General features: G+C 47.8%; 1 protein-coding gene across 3 annotated transcripts in view; it reads right to left on the bottom strand.

Moving 5' to 3' along the window:
* ATP7A (ATPase copper transporting alpha) overlaps positions 1 to 27,096 on the bottom strand; it is a 461,725-nt gene that overhangs the window by 256,691 nt on the left and 177,938 nt on the right. For all 3 annotated transcript variants that reach the window (XM_063937168.1, XM_063937169.1, XM_063937170.1), the window contains exon 3: positions 20,130 to 20,613. In XM_063937168.1, coding sequence (XP_063793238.1) covers positions 20,130 to 20,613 — 484 coding nt within the window. The remainder of the gene's footprint in view (positions 1 to 20,129; positions 20,614 to 27,096) is intronic.

Genomic DNA, 27,096 nt, shown 5'->3' on the forward strand with positions numbered 1-27,096 from the left:
TTATAAATATATAGAGTGTATTAATTTCTATTCCGATTTTGATAAGATATACTTATGTACCATCAGGAGTGGATAATTGTGGTATGACTGATACAATGTGCACTAGGTTAGTGTTTACATGAATGTGGGCCCAATGGTGTATGTATTGCCCCAACTATAATCAGTAGATTAGAAGAAAGCTCACCACGACCCTGTTCTGAATCTACTGCCAGCTCGTGTGTTGCTAAAAACAGTGAACGAGCGGGTGAGATTACAGAGAACCAGGTCTAAAGTGAATGAAGTTAGAGTAAAATACAGGGGATCTGCTGTTGAGCCTGTGGCCAGTGGTCCCCCCTGGTGGGAATACCAGTGCAGGGGGTGTGTCCTGGTCCAGGTCTAGGTCCAATGAGAGTCCCCCAGAAAATAGGATTTTAAATACCTACCGGTAACTCCTTTTCTCATAGTCCATAAGGGATATTGGGGACAGATTAGTACGATGGGGTACAGATGGGTCCAAAGGAGCCAGTGCACTTTAAATTTCTTCAACTGGGTGTGCTGGCTCCTCCCCTCTATGCCTCCTCCCACAGCTCAGTTATAGGTAAACAGTGCCCGAAGGAGAATGACATACTTGCGAGAAGGAACATAACAAAAAGTGTGGTGAGATTTTCACACCAGCACACCAATATATAACTTAGCCAGCAACATCTGGCAACATTAACAGCAACAGCTGAATAGGTACACAACAGAGAACTTGCAGAAAGTCACCACACAGAGGCGGGTGCCCAATATCCCTTATGGACTACGAGAAATTATTTACTGGTAGGTATTTAAAATCCTATTTTCTCTAGCATCCATAAGGGATACTGGGGACAGATTAGTACGATGGGGATATCCAAAAGCTTCCAGAACGGGCGGGATCACGCGGAGACATCTGTAGCACTGCCTGCTCAAACTGGGTATCCTCTTTGGTCAGGATATCAAACTTCTAGAACTTCACAAAGGTGTTCTTCCCCGACCAGGTAGCAGCTCAGCATAGTTGCAGGGACGAGAATCCACGGACAACCGCCCACGGAGAGCCCACCGATCTCGTAGAGTGGGCCTTCAGAGACTGCGGAACCAGTAAGGCTGCCGACACATAGGCCTGTTAGATAGTAAGCCTAATCTAACGAGCAATAAACTGCTTAGAAGCAGGGCAACCCTTTTTCAGCGCATCATAGAGCACGAACAAGGAATCCGTCTTTCTGATCAGAGTCGTCCTTTTTATATAAATTTTCAAGGCACGCACGGCATCCAATGACTCCGGAGGAGCAGAAGTGTCAGAACTGGACGGAATCACAATAGACGGAACAAATGGAGGTTGTATGTGGAGCACCCCATGCAAGAAGGTCTGAACTTCTGGCAAGAGAGCCAACTTCTTCTGGAAGAAGATGGAAAGAGCTGAAATCTGGACCTTAAGGGATCGCAGACGTAAGCCTTTATCCACTCCAGCTTGCAGGAATCGTAGGAACCTTCCCAAGTTGAATTCTGCAGAGGGATATGTGCGTTTCTTGCACCAAGAGACATATCTCCGCCAGATATAAGTGTTTTAATGTCACAGGTTTTCTGGCTTGCCCCATAGTGGCAATGACCTTTTTGGAAAGCCCTTTGTGAGCTAGGATGTTCCGATCAACTTCCATGTCATCAAATGAAGCCGCTGTAAGTCCAGGCAGACGAACGCTCCTTGTTGAAGAAGATTACTTCTTAGCGGTAGAGACCAAGGGTCCTCTACGGACATGTCCAGAAGAGCAGCGTACCACATTCTTCGGGGCCAATCAAGATTGCTTCCACTCTTTGATGTCTGATCCGCTTGAGAACCTTTGGGATCAGCGGAATCTGAGGAAACCGGTGGACCAGCTGGTAAGGCCAAGGCAATGTCAGCGCATCCACTGCGCTCGCCTGCGGGCCCCTGGTTCGTGAGCAATAGCAGCGAAGCTTCTTGTTAAGAAGAGAGGCCATCAAGTCGATCTGTGGGCATCCCCACCTGTCGATGATTTGCTGAAGCACCTGACGGTGTAGTCCCCACTCCCCCGGATGGAGGTTGTGGTGACTTAGGAAGTCCGCTTCCCATTTGTCCACACCCGGAATGAAGATCACAGACAGTGCTCTTGCATTTCTTTCTGCCCAGAGGACTATTCTCGACACTTCTCGCATGCAGGCCTTGCTTTTCGTCCCTCCTTGTCGACTGAAGTACGCCACCGTCGTGGCGTTGTCCGACTGCACCTGGATCGGCTGATCCCGGAGTAGAGGGGATGCCTAAATCAGAGCATTGTAGATAGCCCGAAGTTCCAGAATGTTGATTGGAAGAAGGGCCTCTTGGGTAGACCTGTGATGGAACTGCACCCCCTGGGTGACAGCTCCCCATCCTCTCAGACTCGCATTCGTTGTGAGGAGGATCCAATCCTGAATCCCAAAGTGTCGACCTTTCAGCAGGTTGGAAGACTGTAGCCACCACAGGAGAGAGATTCTGGCCTGAGGTGACAGTCGAATCATCCGGTGCATCTGAAGATGGGAACCGAACCAGTTGTTCAGGATGTCCAACTGGAACGATCTGGCATGAAACCTTCTGAATTGAATCGCCTCATATAAGGCCACCATCTTTCCCAACAATTTTATGCAAAGATGAATGGAGACTCGAGCAACTCGGAGCACCATGCGAACCATTTCTTGAAGTGTTCTTACTTTGTCCTCTGGGAGGAACACTTTCTGTGCCACAATATCCTAGTGTTCACTCTAGGAGTGAAAAGGGGCAGGGCGCCGGACTCCGGGGGGCACATCTGTGCGCGCGCGGCGATGCCGCGCGTGCTCCCGAAACGGGGGCGTGGTCACGCAAATTAGGGGGCGTGGTCACGCCTGCGTCATTTTAGGGGCGGCCCACAGACGCTACTATAGAGAGCGCCTGTGGCCGGCGACGTCACTGTTGGGGGCGTGACCAGCACCTCCGTCGGTGCTGGGCTTCCCCCAGCCCTCTCCCAATGCGTGAATGGATGCCGTGCGCATGCGCACGGCATCTATACACGCCGGGAGGGCAGGAAGCGGGCGGCTGTTCTAGCAGGGCGCCGCAAAAGGGGCAGGGCGGGTTTTGCCTGCTAAAAAACGGTCAGGGCGCGGCGCCCTGCTAAAACAGCCTAGAGTGAACACTATATCCAGTAGCATCCCCAAAAACAGAAGCCGTTGAGACGGTTCCAGGTGGGACTTCTGCAGATTGAGGATCCACCCTTGGTGGGACAGAATTTGGATAGTGTGATCTATATGGAACAATAGAAGCTCCTTTGAGCTCGCTTTTATCAGGAGATCGTCCAGGTATGGAATAACATTGACCCCCTGGACCCTGAGTTGAAACATAATTTCCGCCATCACCTTCGTGAACGCCCTCGGAGCTGTAGACAGTCCGAAGGGTAACGCCTGAAACTGGTAGAGATCGTTCAGCAGGGCAAACCTCAGATAGGCCTGATGAGGAGGCCAAATTGCGAAATGTAGGTAAGCATCCTTGATATCCAGGGACACAAGGAATTCCTGTTTTTCCAGGCCTGTAATCACCGCTCTCAAAGATTCCATCTTGAATTTGAAAACCTTCAGGTAAGGATTCAAGGACGTCAGATTCAGAATGGGTCTCACAGACCCGTTTGGTTTTGGTACTACGAACAGACTGGAGTAGTAACCCTGTCCTCGATGTAGTAGAGGTGCTGGAACAATGACCTGGGACTGGACCAACTTGTTGATGGCCAGCAGTAGCGTATCACGCATATTCTCTAAAGCTGGTAAGCTTGATTTGAAAAATCATTGGGGGGGGGGGGGGGGGGAAGAGTAGTGTCGAACTCCAGCTTGTAACCCTGAGAGATAAGGTCTATTACCCAAGCATCTTGACAGGAACCGTCCCAGATGTGGCTGTAGTGACATAACCGAGCTCCCACCACGAGATCCCCTCGGGGTGGGTGGGCACCGTCATGCTGAAGTCTTTGCGTTAGCAGAGCTGGTGTTCTGGTCCTGAAAACAGCAACGGCTGGTTTCTTAGGTTTACCTCTGGTGCCTCTAGCTGCGTTGGAGGCTCCCCTGGCCCTAGATCGAAATCCGGAGGACCGAAAGGACTGAGTAGACGTCCCGGGTAGGTACGTCTAGCAGGCAGAGCTCCCGAAGGGAGAAACGTGGATTTCCCAGCAGTAGCTTTGGAAATCCATGCGTCCAATTCACCTCCAAAGAGCCATTCACCTGGGAAGGGAAGAGATTCCACATTACGTTTGGAGTCAGCATCAGCAATCCACTGACGCAACCATATGGCTCTGCATGCAGACACAGCCATGGCCGTGGTCCTAGCATTAATATTGACAATCTCTTTAAGGGAGTCATAGAGGACTCTTGCCGTGTCCTGAATGTGATTCAGGAAAGTAACAGTATTAACTAAGGTCATATCACCCGAAAGACCTTCCTTAATTTGATTAGCCCAGGAATGAATTGCATGTGTCATCCAGCAACCTGCAATGACTGGTTTTTGAGCAACACCTGCAGCAATGTAAATAGATTTCAGAGTGGTCGCAAGTTCCCTATCTGCCAGGTCCTTTACCGTAAAGGAGCCCGAAGCAGGGAGTACCGCCTTTTTAGAAAGGCGAGAGACTGAGACGTCTACTGCTGGAGACTCCTCCCAGAATTTCCTGCCTTCAGGGGCAAAGGGGAATGTATGCAAAAACCGTTTTGACACCTGATATTTCTTATCTGGAGTCTTCCAGGCTATTTTAAATAAGTTATCCAATTCCTTGGAATCAGGAAATGTAACTGTCAGTTTGTCTTGTGGGAGGAAAAATGACTGCTGAGTAGTAGCATCCTCCAGGGGGAGCTTTAACACATCTCTAATAGACAAAATGAGGGTTTCAATGCCCTGGGTAGGGGTGGGATCCCCACTTATGGGGTCCACATCATCCTGTATATCATCTTCAGTATCTGATAGGAGTGTAGGTAGAGCACGTTTTTGTGCCCCTGTAGTAGACAGGGGGGGGATGTTTAGCAGCTAGACTTGCCACTGCTTGTTGCAGTTCCTGTGTCTTATTTGCATTTGCAGTGAGCCGAGATGACATCAGCCATCATAGTTTTGATAGCCCCCAACCAGGAGGGCTCTGGACTCTCCCCAGCACTGAAATCAGCATTCTGACATGGCTGACTACACTGCTCACATGATATTGAGCCAGATGAACTAGGAGAGAATCTAGCACTACATACACTGCATGACTTATGTTGTACCATTGTGAATCAGAAAAATAGGTATAATACACATACAACACAGCCTGATATTGATATATTGCAAGCCTGCCCTATTGCATGTGAGAGGAGACACAGGAGAGAGAACTCCAACGCACCCAGCGCTGCACAGCCCCATTGAGGCCGTCAGCATTTTTATGTGTAAACACAGTGAGACTAATATGATAAAATCACTCAGAGGAATGTTAATGTGCACTAGTATAGCAGCTCTACCCCTCTACACCCGGTACCAGCGATCCAGGGACTGTTTGGAGGAGCTGTGGAGGCTGCTGCTATGCAGAGGAAGACGTCAAAATGGTGCTGAGCCACCATGGCGCCGGAGATAGTTCTGTATATTTATACTGGCCAGGTCTTCCAATATGTACAACCTCACATAAATGCTTGGTTTACTATATTTAGCTAATCTCACGCAGGGGCTATTGCGGGTCCCCCCAGGAGGGACCCATATGCCACACCCACACAGTAAAACTGGGGGACCCCCGTAGTGGGGCCCCCAGTTGGTACTCCCCACCGATGATCACCTTCAGGCAGCGTTAGGGGTGTGCGGCATGCTGCGGCTGCGACAGCCAAGGCGCCATGCCCAGCTGAACAAATAGCCCCTCAGGAGGGTGGTCCTGCAGCGGGGAAGCGGCTCTGCACCTCAAGAGGCCGGTGACCGTACCCCCCCTAACTCCCACGGCGCAGGTATGCTGTTGCCCAAACAGCATACTAAAAGATATAAAACTTTTAAAAAGAAATTGAAGAAAAACTCTGGAGCTTGCGGAGTTTGCATCCTCTTCTGAGGGCACTTTTTCTATACTGAGCTGTAGGAGGAGGCATAGAGGGGAGGAGCCAGCACACCCAGTTGAAGAAATGTAAAGTGCACTGGCTCCTTTGGACCAGTCTACACCCCATCGTACTAATCTGTCCCCAATATCCCTTATGGATGGTAGAGAAAGTATATGCAGGAAGTGCAAAGATATAATAGAATGATATAAAATAGTGCACAAAAGATATGGATCAGACAAATGGTAGAAGTTCCATTAGAAGGTAAAAATATAATAACTTTGTATACTTATCAAGGGACTTGTGTTGTGTGCTGTTCTGAACCTGTGCACAGGACCTGGAACCTCCAAATTGGGACGTGCGTTTGGACGGGCTTGCTTGTTCACAAAGTGTGAACACTTGGTGAACAAGCCAACCCGGCGAAGATAAGAAGATAAGCAGAGGACAAAGCCATGGCCAACACTAAGGCAGCAGGCTTAGGAGACTGAGATAACTGTGGTGTTTTAAGTGTTGGACATGATGGGACTTATGTAATAGCCAGTGAAAATTTTAAAGTGGCAAGGCAAAATCAGGCAGAATTCCAGCACACTTGTATCTCACAGGCTATAAAATAAGCTCCGCTAAGTTTTAGGTTTAATAGATTTCATAGAAATCCCCTGCAGAGAACTAATTAGTTCAGCAGATCGCCATCCCCATTATTTTCAGTAGGGACTACGATATGACCCCTATGTTCTACACGAAATCTTGAAAAGCAAAGCTTTTCAGAGTTTGGACAAGTTAGTTAATACCATCTTCAGATGGTGTAAACTGCTTTAAGCCTCTGGAGGTATGGTAGGAGGAGGTAGATCTTCCAATCCCCCTCCTGCAGCCTCTGTCAGGCACTGGCCCTGATTTCCCAGTGAAGACTACTCCAAAATGCTGGGGGATAGTCCCAGGGACAGCAGTTGTCACTACTGCTGTTCCTGCAGCATTCCTAAGAACATACTGGGAATATTTCCTTAAAAATAGGATTTTAATTACCTACCGGTAAATACTTTTCTCGTAGTCCGTAGAGGATGCTGGGGTCCACATTAGTACCAAGGGGTAGAGACGGGTCAACTTGGAGCCATTGGCACTTTAAGGGTTTGAGAGTGTGGGCTGGATCCTCCCTCTATGCCCCTCCTACCAGACCCGGTCTAGAAACTGTGCCCGAGGAGACGGACATATTCGAGAGAAGGATTTTACACAGATAGTGACGAGATTCACACCAGCTCACACACGAGGCAAACCAAGCTAACTGGCTTGAAACATCAGCAACGGCTGAACAAGATTACTTACCAAGTAACAAAACAGTACTTAACCTAGAACTAAGCAGTACTGAAGGAAATAACCACTGCAGGATCACGAAGCGCTGGGCGGGCGCCCAGCATCCTCTACGGACTACGAGAAAAGGATTTACCTGGAGGTAATTAAAATCCTATTTTCTTTTACATCCTAGAGGATGCTGGGGTCCACATTAGTACCATGGGGATGTACCAAAACTACCAGAACGGGAAGGAGAGCGCAGAGGCTCCTGCAGAACCAACTGACCAAACTTAAGGTCCTCAGAGGCCAAAGTATCGAACTTGTAGAACTTTGCGAACGTGTTCGACCCCGACCAAGTAGCTACTCGGCAGAGTTGTAATGCCGAGACAACCCCCGGGCAGCCGCTCAGGAAGAACCCACCTTACGAGTAGATTGGGCCATAACAGACGTAGGACACGGCAAGTCTGACGTAGAATACGCATGCTGGATAGTGAACCTGATCCAGCGAGAGATCGTCTGCTTAGAAGCAGGACACCCAATTTTCTTGGGATCATACAGGACAAACAGTGTTTGATTTTCTGTGACGAGCAGTCCTCCTCACATAGATCTTTAGAGCCCTTACAACATCTAAGGACTTTGATGAAATTGAGGAGTCAGTCGCAACTGGCACCACAATAGGTTGGGTGATATGAAATGCTGACACAACCTTCGGAAGAAACTGCTGACGTGTCCGAAGCTCAGCTCTATCTTCATGGAAGATCAAGTATGGGCTTTTACATGACAAAGCCCCCAACTTCGACACACGTCTAGCAGAAGCGAAGGCCAACAAAGTGACAACCTTCCACGTGAGAAACTTGACCTCAACCTCCTGTAGAGGTTCAAATCAGTCTGACTGGAGGAACTGCAACACCACGTTAAGATCCCAGGGCACCGCAGGCGGTACAAAGAGAGGCTGGATGTGCAGAACACCCTTCAAAATAGTCTGAACCTCAGGAAAGGAAGCCAACTGTTTCTGGAAGAAAATGGATAGGGACGAAATTTGTCCTTAATGGATCCTAACCTCAGGCCTATATCCACACCTGCTTGCAGGAAGAGGAGAAAACGTCCCAGTTGAAACTCCACCGTAGGAAACTTCTTGGACTCGCACCAAGATACATATTTTTCCAAATACGATGGTAATGTTTTGACGTTACTTCTTTCCTAGCCTGTATAAGGGTAGGAATAACCTTGTTCGGAATGCCCTTCCGAGCTAATATCTGGCGTTCAACCTCCATGCCTTTAAACGTAGCCGTGGTAAGTCTTGATAGGCGAACGGCCCCTGCTGCAGCAGGTCTTCCCGAAGAGGAAAAGGCCTTGGCTCTTCTAACAGTAGATCCAGAAGATCCGCGTACCAAGCCCTTCTTGGCCAGTCCAAGAGCAATGAGGATTCCATGAACTCGTCCTCCTTATGAGTTTTAGAACTCTTGGAATGAGTGGAGGTGGAGGAAACCTTTACGCCGACTGGAACACCCACGGAGTCACTAGGGCGTCCACCGCCACTGCTTGCGGGTCCCTAGACCTGGAACAATACTGCCGAAGCTTCTTGTAGAGACGAGAGGCCATCATGTCGATCTGGGGTACGCCCCAAAGATCTGTTACCTCCTTGAACACCTCCAGATGGAGCACTTACTTCCCTGGATGGAGATCGTGTCTGATGAGGAAGTCCGCTTCCCAGTTGTCTACTCCTGGAATGAAGATTGCTGACAGCGCCAACGCATGTTTTTCTGGCAAAAGGATTATTCTTGTTACCTCTGATATTGCAGCTCTGCTCTTCATTCCGCCCTGTCGGTTTATGTAAGCTACTGTTATTACATTGTCCGACTGCACTTGAATGGCCCGATTTCTTGGAAGATGGGCCGCTTGTCGAAGACCGTTGTAGACGGCTCTTAGTTTACAGAATGTTTATCGGCAGGCCAGCTTCCAGACTTGACCACCTTCCTTAGAAGGTTTCCCCTTGAGTGACTGCGCCCCAGCCCCGGAGACTTGCATCCGTGGTTAGAAGGATCCAGTCCCGAATCCCGACCCTGCGGCCCCCCAGAAGGTGAGGCAATTGCTGCCACCAGAGGAGTGAAATCCTGGCCTTTGGCGACAGACGTATTCTCAGGTGCATTTGTAGATGAGATCCCGACCATTTGTCCACGAGATCCAGTTCGCAGGACAGAGCATGAAAGCTCCCATACTGCAGAGCCTCGTAAGAGGCCACCATCTTCCCCAGAAGGTGAATGCACTGATGAAACGACACCCGGGCTGGCTTCAGGACATCCCGGACCATTGTTTGTATCACCAACGCTTTTTCCTCTGGAAGAAACACCCTCTGCACTTGCATATCGAGGATCATTTCCAGAAAGGACAACCTCCTGGTTGGTTCCAAATGTGATTTTGGAAGATTCAGGATCCAACCATGTTCCCTGAGAAGCTGGGTCGTGAGTACTATAGACCATAACAGCTTCTGCTTGGACGATGCCTTTATCAGCAGATCATCCAGATATGGAATTAAGTTCACACCCTGTCTGCGGAGGAGAACCATCATCTCCGCCATCACTTTGTTGAATACCCTCGGTGCTGTGGAGGGGCCGAATGGCAGGGCCTGGAACTGAAAATGACAGTCCAACAGTGCGAAACGGAGATAAGCTTGATGCGGCAGCCAAATCGGATTGTGAGGGTACGCATCCTTGATATCCAAGGAAACCAGGAATTCCCCCTCCTCTAGACCTGATATCACTGCCCTTAGAGACTCCATTTTGAACTTTAACTCCCTCAGAAAGGGGTTTAAGTGATTTTATGTTCAGAATGGGCCTGACCGAACCATCCGGTTTCAGTACCACGAAAAGGTTCGAATAGTAACCTTTGCATCTGTGGAGGAACTGGTACAATAACCTGTGCCTCTACAAACTTCTGGATGGCTCCCTATAGGATAGCACTGTCTGTCGGCAAAGTCGGCAAGCCCGACTTGAAGAACCGGTGAGGAGGGAGATCTTGAAATTCCAGACGGTAACCCGGGACACAATATCTTGTACCCAGGGATCCAGGCCAGACGACACCCAGACGTGACTGAAATGTTGGAGTCTCGCCCCCACTGGCCCTACCTCCAGGATGCACAGTCCACCGTCCTGCTGAGGACTTTGGCGTACCTGAAGCAGGTTTCTGTTCCTGGGAACCCGCAGCAGCAGGTTTCTTAGATTTTTGTCGACCTCTTCTATAGAAGGTGTTGGACTGTTTGGCCTTTCTTAGTTTAGCAACCCGAAAAGATGGTGATGCAGGTGAAGAAAAAGGTTTCTTTGTAGCAGGCGCAGCTGAGGGAAGAAAAGGTGACTTACCCCCTGTAGCCGTGGAGATCCACGCATCCAACGCTTCCCCAAAGAGAGCCTGACCTGTGTAGGGTAGGGTCTCCACACCTCTCCTGGATTCCGCGTTGGCAGACCACTGGCGCAGCCACAGTCCTCGACTAGCTGAGACAGACATGGAAGAAATTCCTGCAGCCATTGTACCCAGGTCTTTCATGGATTCCACCATAAATCCTGCAGAATCCTGAATGTCACGTAAAAACAATTCAACACGACCCTTATCCATTGTATCCAAATCCTCAAGTAATGTGCCTGACCACTTTACTATAGCTTTGGAAATCCATGCACAGGCAATAGTAGGACGTAGTATCGCCCCTGAAGACGTGTATATGGATTTGAGCGTAGTATCAATTTTGCGATCAGCCGGCTCCTTTAAGGTGGTAGTTCCTGGAACCGGTAAAACCACCTTCTTCGAGAGTCTGGATACGGACGCGTCCACTATGGTTGGGTTTTCCCATTTCTTTCTATCCTCCTCAGGGAAGGGGAAAGCAACCAGAACCTTCCTAGGGATCTGGAATTTTTTCTCCGGGTTTTCATATGCTTTTTCAAAAATAGCATTTAATTCTTTGGACGCAGGGAAGGTTAGCAAGGCTTTCTTACTGTCAGTTAAGTAAGCCTCCTCAACCTACTCAGGTGTTGTGTCAGCAATATTCAACACATCTCTAATAGCCTCTATCATCAGAGATGCGGACCCCCTGAGCACATCCTCATAACCGTCTGCCGTGTCAGAGTCGGTATCCGTGTCGTCTTGCATAATCTGGGCAAGAGCACGTTTGTGGGAACCTATAGTGGGGGGTCCTGAGGTAACAGAACCGGACCAAACGGCCATAGAATTCTGTAAAACCTGAGTTGCAGATTCATTCTCAGCAACCCTAGTTGAAATCTGAGAAATCATAGATTTGATAGAGAATAACCACTCAGGCTCCCTTGCTGGTATCTGCGCTACAACAGTGCAATCCGGATTACATGGAATGAGATCATCCTGAGAGGACATATCCTCAGAAGCATATGACACAGAGTCCCTGGACATAGCTAACTGGAGACCCCAAACACACCACACACACAGGGGAGGTTAGACAAAGCTGTTTAGATAAAGGACACCCCTTACCAGCGCACACTGTGTACTGTATAGGTTACACATAACTAATTCACCGCCTCCCCCTCCCTCCTTCTACAACCCCCTGGTACCGCACAGGATAGCTGTAGTTGCTTGGAGGGACAGCTCTGTCAGCGTCTGTATACAGGAACTGCAGGCAGGAAAATGGGGCTGAACGCTGCTGGGTCCACTCTGAGGAGAAGCTCCGGCCCTTGAAGATGGCGCGTCTTCCTGCACAATTTCTTTATACTGGCCTGAGGATTCCGTCCCCTGTGAGCGTCTGAGTATGGAGGATTCAGACGCTAGCTGGGGATTCAGTCTCCGGTTAGCGTCTGTGACCAGTGTAGGGTATTAAGACGCTGGCTCAGGACGCCCCTCATATGCCAACACTGTGTGCCTTTGAGCCTTCCCGGAGCGCAGCCTCTCAGAGCTGCGCTCCTACCCTTGTGCCGCCATATATCTCCATCTTCTGATCTTCTGGCTCCATAAGGGGGCGGCGGCATGCTGCCGAAGTGAGCGATCCCCTGTGGCGGGGAACGATCGATCCCCTCAGGAGCTCAATGTCCTGTCAGCGGAGATAGTGGCTCAGACCCCGCAGAGCAGACACTACTCCCCCCACCCCCCTTCCTTAGTCTCTCGAAGCAGGGAGGCTGTTGCCAGCAGCCTCCCTGTAAAATAATAAACTCTAAAAAATTACTTTACTAGAGAAACTCTGGAGAGCTCACCTAGCTGTGACAGGCTCCTCCGGGCGCATTTTCTAAACTGGGTCTGGTAGGAGGGGCATAGATGGAGGAGCCAGCCCACACTCTAAAACTCTTAAAGTGCCAATGGCACCTAGTGGACCCGTCTATACCCCATAGTACTAATGTGGACCCCAGCATCCTCTAGGACGTAAGAGAAATATTCATGGCAAAATGAATACTTAATAATCACAGCAGTTCATTGACTATTAATACATATTATTACCAGTTATTTATATAGCGCACGATGCAAAAAATAAGATTTTAAACCTACCGGTAAATCTTTTTCTCCTAGTCCGTAGAGGATGCTGGGGACTCCGTAAGGACCATGGGGAATAGACAGGCTCCGCAGGAGACATGGGCACTAAAAAGAACTTAAGGTATGGGTGTGCACTGGCTCCTCCCTCTATGCCCCTCCTCCAGACCTCAGTTAGAGAAACTGTACCCAGAGGAGACGGACAGTGCGAGGAAAGGATTTTTGTTAATCTAAGGGCAAGATTCATACCAGCCCACACCATACACACCGTATAACATGGAATATACGAACCATTTAACAGTATGAAACAAAACAGCATCAGCCCGAGACATTTAAAACTGTAACATAACTCTTATGTAAGCAAACTATAAACAAGTCTTGCAGCATTTAGTCCGCACTAGGACGGGCGCCCAGCATCCTCTACAGACTAGGAGAAAAAGATTTACCGGTAGGTTTAAAATCTTATTTTCTCTTACGTCCTAGAGAATGATGGGGACTCCGTAAGGACCATGGGGATTATACCAAAGCTCCCAAACGGGCGGGAGAGTGTGGATGACTCTGCAGCACCGATTGAGCAAACACGAGGTCCTCCTCAGCCAGGGTATCAAACTTGTAAAACTTTGCAAAGGTGTTTGAACCCGACCAGGTAGCTGTTTGGCACAACTGTAATGCCGAGACGCCTCGGGTTGCCGCCCAAGAAGAGCCCACCTCCCTAGTGGAATGGGCCTTAACCGATTTTGGTAACGGCAATCCTGCCGTAGAATGAGCCTGCTGAATCGTATTAAAGATCCAGCGAGCAATACTCTGTTTAGACGCAGGAGCGCCAACCTTGTTGGCTGCATATAGGATAAACAGGGCCTCCGTTTTCCTAACCCGAGCCGTTCTGGCCACATACATTTTCAATGCCCTGACCACATCCAGGGACTCGGAATCCTCCACGTCCCTTGTAGCGACAAGCACCACAATAGGTTGGTTCAAATGAAAAGAAGAAACCACCTTAGGCAAAAATTGAGGACGAGTCCGCAACTCAGCTCTATCCACATGGAAAATTAGGTAAGGGCTTTTGTGAGACAAAGCCGCCAACTCCGACACCCGCCATGCCGACGCCAAGGCCAATAGCATGACCACTTTCCAAGTGAGAAACTTTAATTCAACTGTCTGAAGAGGCTCAAACCAGTGAGACTTAAGGAACCGTAACACCATGTTAAGGTCCCATGGTGTCACCGGGGGCACAAAAGGAGGCTGGATATGCAGCACCCCCTTCACGAAAGTCATGACTTCTGGAAGAGAAGCCAATTCCTTTTGAAAGAAAATGGATAGGGCCGAAATATGAACCTTAATGGAGCCTAATTTTAGGCCCAAATTCACTCCAGTTTGTAGGAAGTGGAGAAAACGGCCGAGATGGAATTCTGCCGGAGGAGCAGTATTGGCTTCGCACCAAGACACATACTTCCTCCATATACAGTGATAATGTTTCGATGTCACCTCCTTCCTAGCCTTTATCAGAGTAGAAATGACCTCCTCCGGAATGCCCTTCTCCGCTAGGATCCTGCGTCCAAACGCAGTCGCGGTAAGTCCTGGAATAGACAGGGCCCTTGTTGTAACAGGTCTTCCCTGAGAGGAAGAGGCCACGGATCTTCGGTGAGCATCTCCTGCAGATCCGGATACCAGGCCCTTCCAGGCCAATCTGAAACAATGAGAATTGTCCGAATTCCTCTTCGCCTTAAGATTCTCAGTATCTTTGAGATGAGAGGAAGAAGGGGGAACACATAGACCGACAAACACCCACGGTGTCACCAGTGCGTCCACTGCAAACGCCTGAGGGTCCCTTAACCTGGCGCAATATCTCGGAAGTTTTTTGTCGAGGCGTGAAGCCATCATGTCTATTTGAGGCAGTCCCCACTGACTTACAATCTCTGCGAAGACTTCTTGATGAAGTCCCCACTCTCCTGGATGCAGATCGTGTCTGCTTAGGAAGTCTGCTTCCCAGTTGTCCACTCCCGGAATGAAGACTGCTGTCAGAGCGCTCACATGACTCTCCGCCCATCGAAGAATCCTTGAGACTTCTGCCATTGCCACTCTGCTCCTCGTGCCGCCTTGGCGGTTTACATGAGCCACTGCTGTGATGTTGTCTGACTGAATTAGAACCGGTAGACCTTGAAGTAAGGTCTCCGCCTGACGAAGGGCGTTGTATATGGCCCTTAATTCCAGAACGTTGATGTGTAGATAATCTTCCTGGCTTGACCACAGACCCTGGAAGCTTCTTCCCTGTGTGACTGCTCCCCATCCTCGGAGGCTCGCGTCCGTGGTCATCAGAACCCAGTCCTGGATGCCGAACCTGCGACCCTCTAGAAGGTGAGAACTCTGCAGCCACCACAGGAGAGACACCCTGGCCCTGGGGGACAGGTGGATCATTTGATGAATCTGTAGATGCGACCCCGACCACTTGTCCAGAAGGTCCCACTGAAAAGTCCTGGCATGGAACCTGCCGAATGGAATGACCTCGTAAGACGCCACCATTTTTCCCAGCACTCGAGTGCAGTGATGTACCGACACCCTGTCCGGCCTCAAGAGGTCCCTGACCAAGCTCTGAAGTTCCTGGGCCTTTTCCATCGGGAGAAAGACCCTCCTTTGTTCCGTGTCCAGAATCATGCCTAAGAAAGGCAATCGGGTCGTTGGAACTAACGGTGACTTTGGTAGATTTAGAATCCAACCGTGTTGTTGTAATACCCTCAGGGAGAGCGATACGCTGTCTAGCAATCGTTCTCTCGATCTCGCTTTTATCAGGAGATCGTCCAAGTACGGGATAATTGTGACCCCCTGCTTGCGCAGGAGCACCATCATCTCTGCTATTAATTTGGTAAAAATCCTCGGGGCCGTGGAAAGCCCAAATGGCAACGTCTGAAATTGGTAATGACAATCCTGCACTACAAATCTCAAGAACGCATGATGAGGTTGATAAATGGGGACATGAAGGTATGCATCCTTTATGTCTAGGGACACCATATAACCTCCCTCTTCCAGACTTGCGATGACCGCACTGAGCGATTCCATCTTGAACTTGAACCTCTTTAAGTATAGGTTTAAGGATTTTAAATTCCGAATTGGTCTGACCGAACCGTCCGGTTTCGGGACCACAAAAAGGGTTGAGTAATAGCCCATCCCCTGCTGCTGCAGGGAACTTTGACCACCACTTGTTGAAGGCACAACTTTTGAATTGCTGCCAAAACTACCTCCCTCTCTGGGGAAGAAGTCGGCAGTGCCGATTTGAAAAACCGGCGAGGAGGCACCTCTTCGAATTCCAGCTTGTACCCCTGGGAAACAATGTCTATTGCCCAGGGGTCCACCTGAGAATGAACCCAGACCTGGCTGAAAAGACGAAGACGTGCCCCCACAGGAGCGGACTCCACCCGCGGAACCCCAGCGTCATGCGGTGGATTTAGTAGAAGCCAGGGAGGACTTTTGTTCCTGGGAACTGGCTGTAGCTGGCAGCTTTTTCCCCTTGCCCTTACCTCTGGCAAGAAAGTAAGATCCCCGAGCTCTCTTGGATTTATGCGGCCGAAAGGACTGCATCTGATAATGTGCCGCTTTCTTAGGCTGTGAGGAAACATAAGGTAAAAAAGTTGATTTACCAGCAGTAGCTGTGGAGACCAGGTCCGCGAGACCTTCCCCAAACAACTCCTCACCCTTGTAAGGTAAAACCTCCATATGCCGTTTCGAGTCGGCATCACCCGTCCACTGTCGGGTCCACAGTGCTCGCCTGGCAGAAATCGCCATAGTGTTCGCTCTGGACCCCAGTATGCCTATATCCCTCTGAGCCTCTCTCATATAAAGGAACGCATCCTTAATATGGCCCAGGGTCAATAAAATAGTTTCCTTATCCATCGTATCCATATCAGCAGATAATGTATCGATCCACGCTAGTACAGCGCTACAAACTCAAGCCGACGCTATTGCCGGTCTGAGTAAAGTACCGGTATGTGTGTAATTTTACTTCAAGGTAGTTTCCTGCTTGCGGTCAGCAGGATCCCTGAGGGCAGCGGTATCCTGAGACTGCAGCGCCACCTTTTTGGAAAGGCGCGTCAACGCCTTGTCCACCCGTGGGGAGGATTCCCACCGTATCCTGTCCTTGATCGGGAAAGGATACGCCATAAGAATCCTTTTGGGAATCTGCAGTTTCTTATCTGGAGTTTCCCAAGCACTTTCAAATAACTCATTTAATTCAAAGGAAGGTGGAAAGGTAACCTCCGGCTTCTTTTCTTTAAACATGTGGATCTTAGGATTAGGCAACGTGGGGTCATCTATAATATGCAGCACATCCTTTATAGCAATAATCATATAATGAATACTCTTTGCCAACTTTGGCTGCAACCTCGCATCATCATAATCAACACTAGAGTCGGTATCTGTGTCAACTATCTGAGAAAGTGTGCGCTTTTGAGACCCCGAAGGCCCCTGTGACATAGGGAAAGGCAGGGTCTGACCCACCGTACCGTCCCTGGACTCTTCTTTGTCCAAAAGTTTGTGCAATAAATTCACATTTGCATTTAAAATATTCCACATATCCATCCAGTCATGTGTCGGCGTTGCCGACGGCGACACCACACTCATGTGCTCCACCTCATCCCTAGGAGAGCCTTCCGCTTCAGACATGCCGACACGCACGTACTGACACACCACACACTTAGGGAAAGCGCTATCTGGAGACAGTTTTCCCACAAGGCCCTTTGGAGAGACAGAGAGAGAGTATGCCAGCACACACCCAGCGCCAATAACCCTGGAAAAACAAAAATGTACCCAGATATAGCGCATATATATATATATATATATATATATATATATATATATATATATATATATATATTCACTGCGCCAAATTATGTGCCCCCCCTTCTTTAAAACCCTCTGTCACCGGTGATCAGCAGGGGAGAGTCCGGGGAGCCAGCTTTCCCCCCCTGCACCCCACAGTGTGCGCTGTGTGTGTTCTGTGTGGGAGCAATGGCGCGCAGCGTTACCTCATTGAAGATCTGAAGTCTTCTGCCGCCTCTGAAGTCTTCTATCTTCTTATACTCACCTGGCTTCTATCTTCCGGCTCTGCGAGGAGGACGGCGGCGCTCCGGGACGAACCGCTAGGGGAGACCTGCGTTCTGACTCCCTCTGGAGCTAATGGTGTCCAGTAGCCTAAGAAGCAGAGCCTAGCATTTAAGTAGGTCTGCTTCTCTCTCCTCAGTCCCACGATGCAGGGAGCCTGTTGCCAGCAGGTCTCCCTGAAAATAAAAAACCTAACAAAATACTTTCTTTCAGGAAGCTCAGGAGAGCTCCCTTTAGTGCACCCAGTCTCCTCTGGGCACAGTATTAAACTGAGGTCTGGAGGAGGGGCATAGAGGGAGGAGCCAGTGCACACCCATACCTAAAGTTCTTTTTAGTGCCCATGTCTCCTGCGAAGCCCATCTATTCCCCATGGTCCTTACGGACTCCCCAGCATCCTCTAGGACGTAAGAGAAAACTTCTAAACAAGAAGTGACAGACGCTCAAATGGGATCGCTGCACCAAGCAGCCGCCAAGAAAAAAAGGAGAGTCACTCCTGTGAGGTACAAATTCGTGAAATGTGGCAGCGCTAAAATAAAGTGATTGGATTGAAAATGATGTTAATAATATAACAATTTATTATGTTAAAAAACATTTAAAAAACCTTTAAAAAAATGATTCTCTCCTCATATGTCAGAACACAATGGAAAAATGAACCTTATTTACAGTTCTGATAGAATTCTGTTAATGATCAGACCAATTGGTGTCTGTTCCTAAATTAATACCCAGGTAAGTCCAATAGTCCCAATGAGGACACAAGGTTGATCAGCACAGTTCGGTAGTTGAATAGTTACCGGTCACCGTAGTTAGAGGTGGAAAGGCTTCCATAAGTAGAAATCCATGTTGGAAAATAATGTCCTCATTTGGTGCGGTGGGTGCTGTAGTTGTCCTCCTGATCTGTGCAAACGGGCTAATAGTGGATCCTGGGTTGGTCCAGACACTCAAAGTGCGGTCACAGGAACTGAAGTGGTGCAGAGCAGGGGGTTCTGACACGTTTCGCTGCTCCCCAAAAATTGCAGCTTTATCAAAGGATACCTTACAGTGTATAGGAGGGATTTATATACCCTTGTTAATGAGGAGGATTTCTAACACCTTTGTGACAGGTTTGCAGGATCTGCTGGGTCCCTGTAGACTACACACCGTGAAGGTGTTAGAAATCCTCCTGCAACATCCTCCAGCGTGACCGGTTTGGCAGTGGGTCAGTAATGGTGTGGTGTGGCACCTCCATGTGCTCGCCAGAGGTAGCCTGACTGCCATTAGGTACCGAGATAAGATCCTCAGACCCCTTGTGAGACCATATGCTGGTGCGGTTGGCCCTGGCTTCCTCCTAATGCAAGACAATGCTAGACCTCATGTGGCTGGAGTGTGTCAGCAGTTCCTGCAAGACAAAGGCATTGATGCTATGGACTGGCCCGCCCGTTTCCCAGACCTAAATCCAATTGAGCACATCTGGGACATCATGTCTCGCTCCATCCACCAACGCCACGTTGCACCACAGACTGAATGAATGAATGAATGAATGAATGAATGAATGAATGAATGAATGAATGAATGAGCCATCTTTCACAAATCATACATGAGACTTTTAGGGACTGATTCAGAGTCTCTCGCAATGCCAGTGTACACGAAGTTAAACGATTTTTTCTTATGTGCCCTATGGTGTGTATGCGCTAAGGCGCAGTTGCCATTGAGACGCAACATATCAGAAAGGTACTAAAAATATGCTGGGTGCTTCTGGGCAGTGACTGGGAGGGAGCTATTCAGACGCACATAAATGACCCATCTGAGGGGCATGTTATGGTAGTTACACTGAAGTGGCTGCATGCAGAGACGCTTAATAGCTCACATTGGGAGGCCATACTCACCCTAGATGGAAAATCTGCCCCTACTGTACCACAATACCGGTGCAAGTTCTGATGGTGCGACATAAGGTGACGCATCAAGCGGTATTACAGTGTTTAAAGAAGCTTAAAGTGGGAGTTTCAGTCCTTTTACAGTCAGATGCAGACTTATAGACCAGGGCAAGGGCTGATGCTAGCAATACCATATAGTCATATATACAGACGTGACTATGGCACAAGACGCTAAGGCGATCACAGCATCATGTGACTCAGAATTAGCCCCTTGATGTTTTAGTTAGAAGTATAAAACTAGCGCCTGCTGTGCTGTTGCTGCATTAATTTACAACATAATAAGATGTAGAGCAAAAATAAATAATCCGCTTCTCAGCAGTATATAAAGCTGTATATTACCTTTGATACGTTGTACTCCTTTCAGTTTCACAATCTTGCCTTCGATAGTACTGGTACAGGAATGGCACGTCATGCCTTCCACTTTTATTTTCACTAGAACATCTCTAGTCTGTGCCATGGGATTGTCTGGAGAATCAGAAGATCTCTTACTTGGGTTCATGGTATCTAGACTCAGTCCTGGAAACTTCTCCATAATAATGTCAGTATGCACTACTGACGGTATATAAGTCACACTAAGCTCTGTCTTCTCTAGAGAGGTATTTACATCCAGGACTCCCTTGTGCTGTAAAAGTCCATTACGAATGTTCTCTGCAGACTGCTCTGTGGATAGGCGCAGAAAGACTGTATCAGTAGGTACAGGCTGTGATTTTGTACTAACAGGTGCAGTCTCAAATCCCATATCCTCAATTGCTTCCTGCAGGGTGTCTGACGTCTGAAGCATCGGGTCATACATAACTGAAGCAGTTTTTCCTTCCAGCGATACCTGTAATATAAAAAATTAGCCAAGTGAAACAAGGAAACTAACAGCCAGCCAAAATTCAATTCAAATATCCCAGTAAATGATGGATATATGCACACAACTGGTTTCAGCACATTAATGCTGGGTAAAACAAACTGTTTAACTCTAGAGAGGTGGAGAGTGTTTCTCGGAGGCCTCCTCATCGCTGCCTAATCTTTACATATCACTCACAAAAAATACAGACAATTTTATAGGATTAAAAGTATAATACTCTAACAAAGCAGTTTATACTGTATATGGAATAGGTACAAGCAAAGGGCAAAAAATATACGTTATGGTAAGAACTTACCGTTGATAACGGCATTTCTCCTAAGTCCACAGGATAACAGTGGGATATGATGGAGCGACAGCGGATTGGCACCAAACGATCACAAGCTTTCAGTCCTCCCAGCATGCACGGGGCCCATCCATATATCCCCACCCACTGGCTCAGGCAAATCAGTTGTACTCCAAAGCATTTAGGCAGGAGCATCATGTAGAGCCCTAATCAGGCGAGAAGAACACACATGCACACCCTTCCGTACAAGAAGGAAGTAGAAAGTAGAAAGATCCTCAAATCAGGTGCGTCAGGGTGGGATCCCTGTGGAACCTGTGAACTTAGGAGAAATACCGTTATCAACAGTAAGTTCTTACCATAACGTATATTTCTCCAGCAGGGTCCACAGGTTATCCACAGGATAACAATGGGATTTCGCAAAGAAATTTAGTGGTGGGGATGCTCCTGATTGGACAGGAGAACATTGCGCCCGAATTCAGCGTCATGAGAGGCAAAAGTATCCAAGGCATAATGTCTAATGAATGTGTTAATTGAAGACCATGTGGCTGCCTTACATATCTGTTCTGCTGAAGCACCATTTTGTGCTGCCCATGAAGGACCTACAGTGCCTTACGAGTAGAGGGAGCAGAGACATTAGCCGGAACAGGGAGATCAGCTCGAGAATATGCTTCTGAAATCGTCACTCAAAGCCATCTTGCCAGCGTCCGTTTAGTAGCAGGCCATCCTCTCTTGTGAAATCCGTAGAGAATGAAGAGAGAATCTGTCTTTCTGATGGCACTGGTACGATCCACGTAGATCCTTAATGCCCGGACTATGTCCAGCGATGCATCTCCCACAGAAAGTCCCGATACCTGAAAAGCCGGGACTACAATTTCTTCATTAAGGTGGAATTTAGACACCACCTTAGGAAGATACCCAGACCTAGTTCTAAGAACCGCTTGATCTGGATTAAAAAAAAAATCAGAAAAGGAGAACATGACATGACAGCGTTCCCAAATCTGACACTCTTCTAGCTGATGCCATAGTCAGTAGAAAGAGAACTTTAGCTGTCAAGCATTTAAGATCCACTTTATTAAGTGATTCATAAGGAGCAACTTGAAGGGCTTTCAGGACTAAATTTAAGTCCCAAGGCACTGTAGGAGGAACAAAAGGAGGCTGAATGTGCAGCATTCCCTGGAAGAAAGTACGCACATCCTGTAAATTGGCAATTTTCTTTTGGAACCATATAGTCAATGCTGATACTTGTACTCTCAAGGAAGCCACCTTCAAACCTTTATCCATTCCCGCCTGAGGGATATCTAAGATCCTAGAAATTTGGAAAGATTTTGGGTTCATATTTCTTTCAATGAATATAGGCCTGTCATATTCGGTGATAAATGCGAGCTGAGGAGGGTTTCCTTGCTCTTGAGCATTGTTTGAATTACCTGTTGTGAGAATCCTCTTGACTTCAGGATAGAGGTTTCAAGAGCCACGCCGTCAACGATAGTCGATCCAGATGCCTGTGATTACAAGGACCCTGCATTAGTAGATCTGGACGTTGAGGAAGCAGAAGTGGAGCATCCATCGAGGTTCTCTGCAGATCTGTGTATCGATGCCTTCTGGGCCAAGCCAGAGCTATTAGAATCACGGCACCTTTTGCTTATTTTATCTTCCTCACCACCCTGGATAGCAGGATGATCGGAGGAAACAGATACGCCAGATGAAAGTCCCATTTCACTGACAGAGCGCCCACAAAGATCGCTCCGGGATCCTTTGTTCTTGACCCGTACACGGGTACTTTGTTGTTCAGACGGGACGCCATGAGATCTATCTCTGGCAAACCCCACTTGTCTACCAGAGTCTGAAAGACGGGTGTAGAGCCCATTCGCTTGCCTGAATGGCGTGTCGACTTAGAAAGTCCGCTTCCCAGTTTAGGACTCCCGGAACGAATACTGCAGACAATGCTGGAAGATGGAGTTCTGCCCATTGTAGTATGTGACTTACCTCCTTCATTGCTGTTTGACTGCGCGTTCCTCCCTGATGGTTGAGGTATGCTACCGCCGTTACATTGTCAGAGCGGATCTGGACTGGTCTTCCTTGAAAAGTGTCCTTTGCCTGAATCAGTGAACATGTATATGGCCCGAAGTTCTAACAGATTTATTGGCAGGCGACTTTCTTCTGTGGTCCATTGTCCCTGGAACCATAACCTTCCAGACACTGCTCCCCAGCCCTGAAGACTGGCATCTGTTGTCAGGATCTCCCAATCTGATATCCAAAAGGGTCTCCCTTTGTTTAGATGGGATGTTTGTAGTCGCGAGGCTAATGACTTTCTTACCTTGTGTGAAAGTACCATAGTCTGTTTCTTTATTGTCTGATGTATTCCATTCCATCTGGACAGAATCAGACGCTGCAGAGGTCTTGAGTGGAATTGTGCATACTCCACCATGTCGAATGTTGACACCATCAAACCCTTCAGTCGCATCGCTGCGTGGATTGATATTGTTTGACTGTGTAACAACTCCTGAGTCCTTGGCTATCTTGTCCCGAGGTAAAAAATATTTTCTGCAGACTTGAATCCAGTACAGCCCGCAAGTGAGTTATCCATTGTGACGGAACTAGAGACGATTTTGCCCAATTTATGAGCCATCCGTGCCTCTGCAGACATGTTATTGTCTGTTGGAGATGGTCCAAGAGCAATTCCTGTGATTGTGCTAGAATTAACAGGTCGTCGAGGTATGGAAAAATTCCTATCCCCTGCTTGCGAAGATAAGCTGCCATAACCACCAAGATTTTGATAAATACTCTGGGTGCCGTAGCTAACCCAAACAGTAATGCCTGGTACTGAAAATGCTGCTGGAGGATAGCGAACCTTTGATAGCACTGATGGGACAGTGCTATAGGAACATGTAGGTAAGCATCCTGAATATCCAGGGATACCATATAATCCCCTGGTTTCATGGCCAAAACTATGGAGCGTAACGTCTCCATGTGAAACCGTGGGACCCAAATGTATTTGTTCAGCATTTTGAGATTGAGAATTGGCCGGAATGACCCATTTGGCTTCTGAACCAAAAACAGGTTGGAGTAAAACCCCTGTACCCATTGTGCAGGGGGTACTGGAATGATTACTCCTGACTGAAGCAATTTCTGAACTGCTTCTTGTAAAGCCCTGGCCTTCATCTCTACCCGAGACGGGCTGGTGCAAAAGAACCGTCGAGGAGGATGCTTCTTGAAGGGAAAAACATAACCTAGAGATACCACTTCTTGCACCCAGGCATCTGTTGTAGACTGCTGCCATATCTGTGCAAACTGATGAAGTCAGCCCCCTACCATTGGGTCCCCCAGGAGGAGGCCCGCACCATCAGGCTGATGGCTTATTCTCTGGTTTGGATGCTGGCGTTCTGGTAGCCCATTGCTTTTTCGCCTTACCAAATTTATTATATTGGGGCTGCTTACGATCACCTTTTCCTTTTGCTTTTCCTTGTGACCCAAAGGGCCGAAAAACAGGATCCCTACGTCTGGGGTTATATGTGGAAAGAAAGTTTACCTTTTTGGAGTCTGCTACTGACTCCAGAATATATGTCAATTCTTTACCAAACAGAATACTTCCAGTAAAAGGCAAAGATTCCAGAACCTTCTTAGATTCTGAATCAGCTTTCCATGTACATAACCAAACTGCTCCGCGAGCAGCTATTGTTGAAGCTGATGCCCTGGAGGAGGAGATAGTGCCCATATCTAATGCTGCTTCTTCCAAGAATATTGCAGCCTGTTTTATATGAGCTATATAGGATTCTTGCTCCCTTGAAGGTGCTAAAAGTCCATCTTCCAGTACCTCTATCCAGGCAGCCACTACTTTTGCCATCCAAGCTGAAGCCATGGCTGGCCTTATGACTGCCCCAGACAGAGAAAATATGGTTTTCAGAATACCATCCACTCTTCTATCCGTGACATCATCCAGTGACGTTGATGGCAAAGGCAATATAGATTTTCGCACTAATCGAATGACATGCATATTTACTTTGGGAGCCAATTCCCATTTTAAACAGTGCCCAGCTGGAAAAGGATAATTGAAATCCCATTTTTTGGGAATTCTATATTTTTTACTGGGTGTAGCCCAAGCCTCCTCCATGATTTCCGTTAGCTGGTCTCACCCTGGAAACTCAGTCTTACCTACTTTGGGCCGTTTAAATACAGGTGCCTTGGCTTTTAACACAGGCTCTGCTGAATCCTCTAAGGATAGAAAGGCTTTTATTGATTTAATTAACCACTGAGCTAATTGTTCTTCGTATATAGAGCTTTCATCGTCCAATGAATCATCCTGTGTAACCTGTGAAGTTGACGGTTTACTTACACTTGGTTCATCAGCTTGTCTCTTTGGAGAAGCTGGTGAGGGAAATGGTATAGCGTAGCTAGGGCGCTGCATGTATGGGTTATTAGTGTACCCTATTCCTGCTAGCGAATCTGTAGGAATTACCCGTTCAGCTATACTGGACAAGGTCTGTGCAAACATCGCCCAAGGTGGATCTATCTGTACCTGACGTTGAACAGGGATCTGCCTTGTAATCTGCTGAAATGCAAAACAATTTGCACAAAAACCATTCTGTACCAGACCCTGAGAGGATAATACAGTTTTGCAAGACAAACATGATATGAGTGTTGGTGTTACTATGAGTGTACCCTCGTCACCTTTGCCGCTATTAGACATGATAAAGCACTTTAACAGTATACTATACAATTTGTGACTGGAATCACTTTAACCTACTAAAGTGATATCAATCTGACCCTACCCATGCACCAGCATTGAGGACTAGAAGAAGCAACTGACAAACATATATAAAGTCAGCAATCACACTAGCAGTCAGTCACATGTTATATATTAGTCATATGAGCACATAATCAACTACAAATACATTGTAAAGGATGTAGGAGTACATATTACTGAATTCTGTTTTATACAGATCTTAGAGTATTCAGACGCAATGCAAAGAAAACCACAGTAATGTACACAGACTCCTATGCAATAGGCACTTAAACTTAACTATTCATACTGACAAGTAGATAGAAATTTAGTGCTGTATAACCCGTACTCAGTAGAGTGGGATATAGGGAGAGCCACCTCACTTCTAAGATCGATCAATATGTTAGCAAACGCTGAATGGATCCAGACGCTACTAGTGTACACTGCCGCTCCGGGAACTCTAAGTGGACACAGACGCACCGGTCATACAGACGCCTGTACTGCGACCGGATCTCCTCGCGGAAGCGTTTAGTGAACACAGACGCAGACGCCTATGCTGCAACCGAGACCCATCGTGGTAGCGTCTGAGACGGAAGTGAGGTAACACTTCATGGCGGGAGACTCGCGAAAACTGGTCATGAACTGGGGGGAGGGGCATATTCCCAGACTACGTGGAACCGATACCTTACCTTCTGCCCGTGCTCCGGCCACAGCCTGGTAATGTCTGCTGGACCTGCTAGTATATCCGACACAGACGCCCATCGAGACAGCACTGTACACATGGGTAAGCGTTGTTGTGACCCGGCGGAGAGTTGTTGGAGCGACTCTTTCCAATATGCATATAAGACGCTGTTAAGAAAGAAAGCTCAAAAACATAGTAAGACTATAAAAATAAAATAAGAAAGCTTAGGGCTGCCAAGAACAGCAGCCCTCTGACCATGGTCCGGCTCCTGCCGCACCAAACAAAAAACTGATTTGCCTGAGCCAGTGGGCGGGAAAATATGGATGGGCCCGTTGCATCCTGGGAGGACTGAAAGCTTGTGATCGTTTGGCGCCAATCCGCTGTCGCTCCATCCTGTGGATAACCTGTGGACCCTGCCGGAGAAACGTGTGATACACAAGAATGGAATCCACATAGCAGCTACAGGCACACTCAGTCAAAGGTACAATGCAGGAATTATTACATATAAACAATAAAACTGCACTGGACTAGTAAATTACATATAGGTATGTATGTATGTATACAGATATAACAATGCACAGTAAACACTGTATGTATAAAATATTCAGATAGTACACTGGTTCTTAATTAACACTGTCTAAAGTGACATGTACAATACTTAGGTGTCTGTAAATGCACATCGCTGATGATATCGGATTTACAGAGGAGACAGTGCCCAGCAGTCCCGGAGATCAGCCCAGCTATGTAATGGCGCCAAAATCTCAGTCAGGG

The sequence above is a fragment of the Pseudophryne corroboree genome, chromosome 8 (assembly GCF_028390025.1).
Source record: "Pseudophryne corroboree isolate aPseCor3 chromosome 8, aPseCor3.hap2, whole genome shotgun sequence".
Taxonomy (NCBI): Eukaryota; Metazoa; Chordata; class Amphibia; order Anura; family Myobatrachidae; genus Pseudophryne; species Pseudophryne corroboree.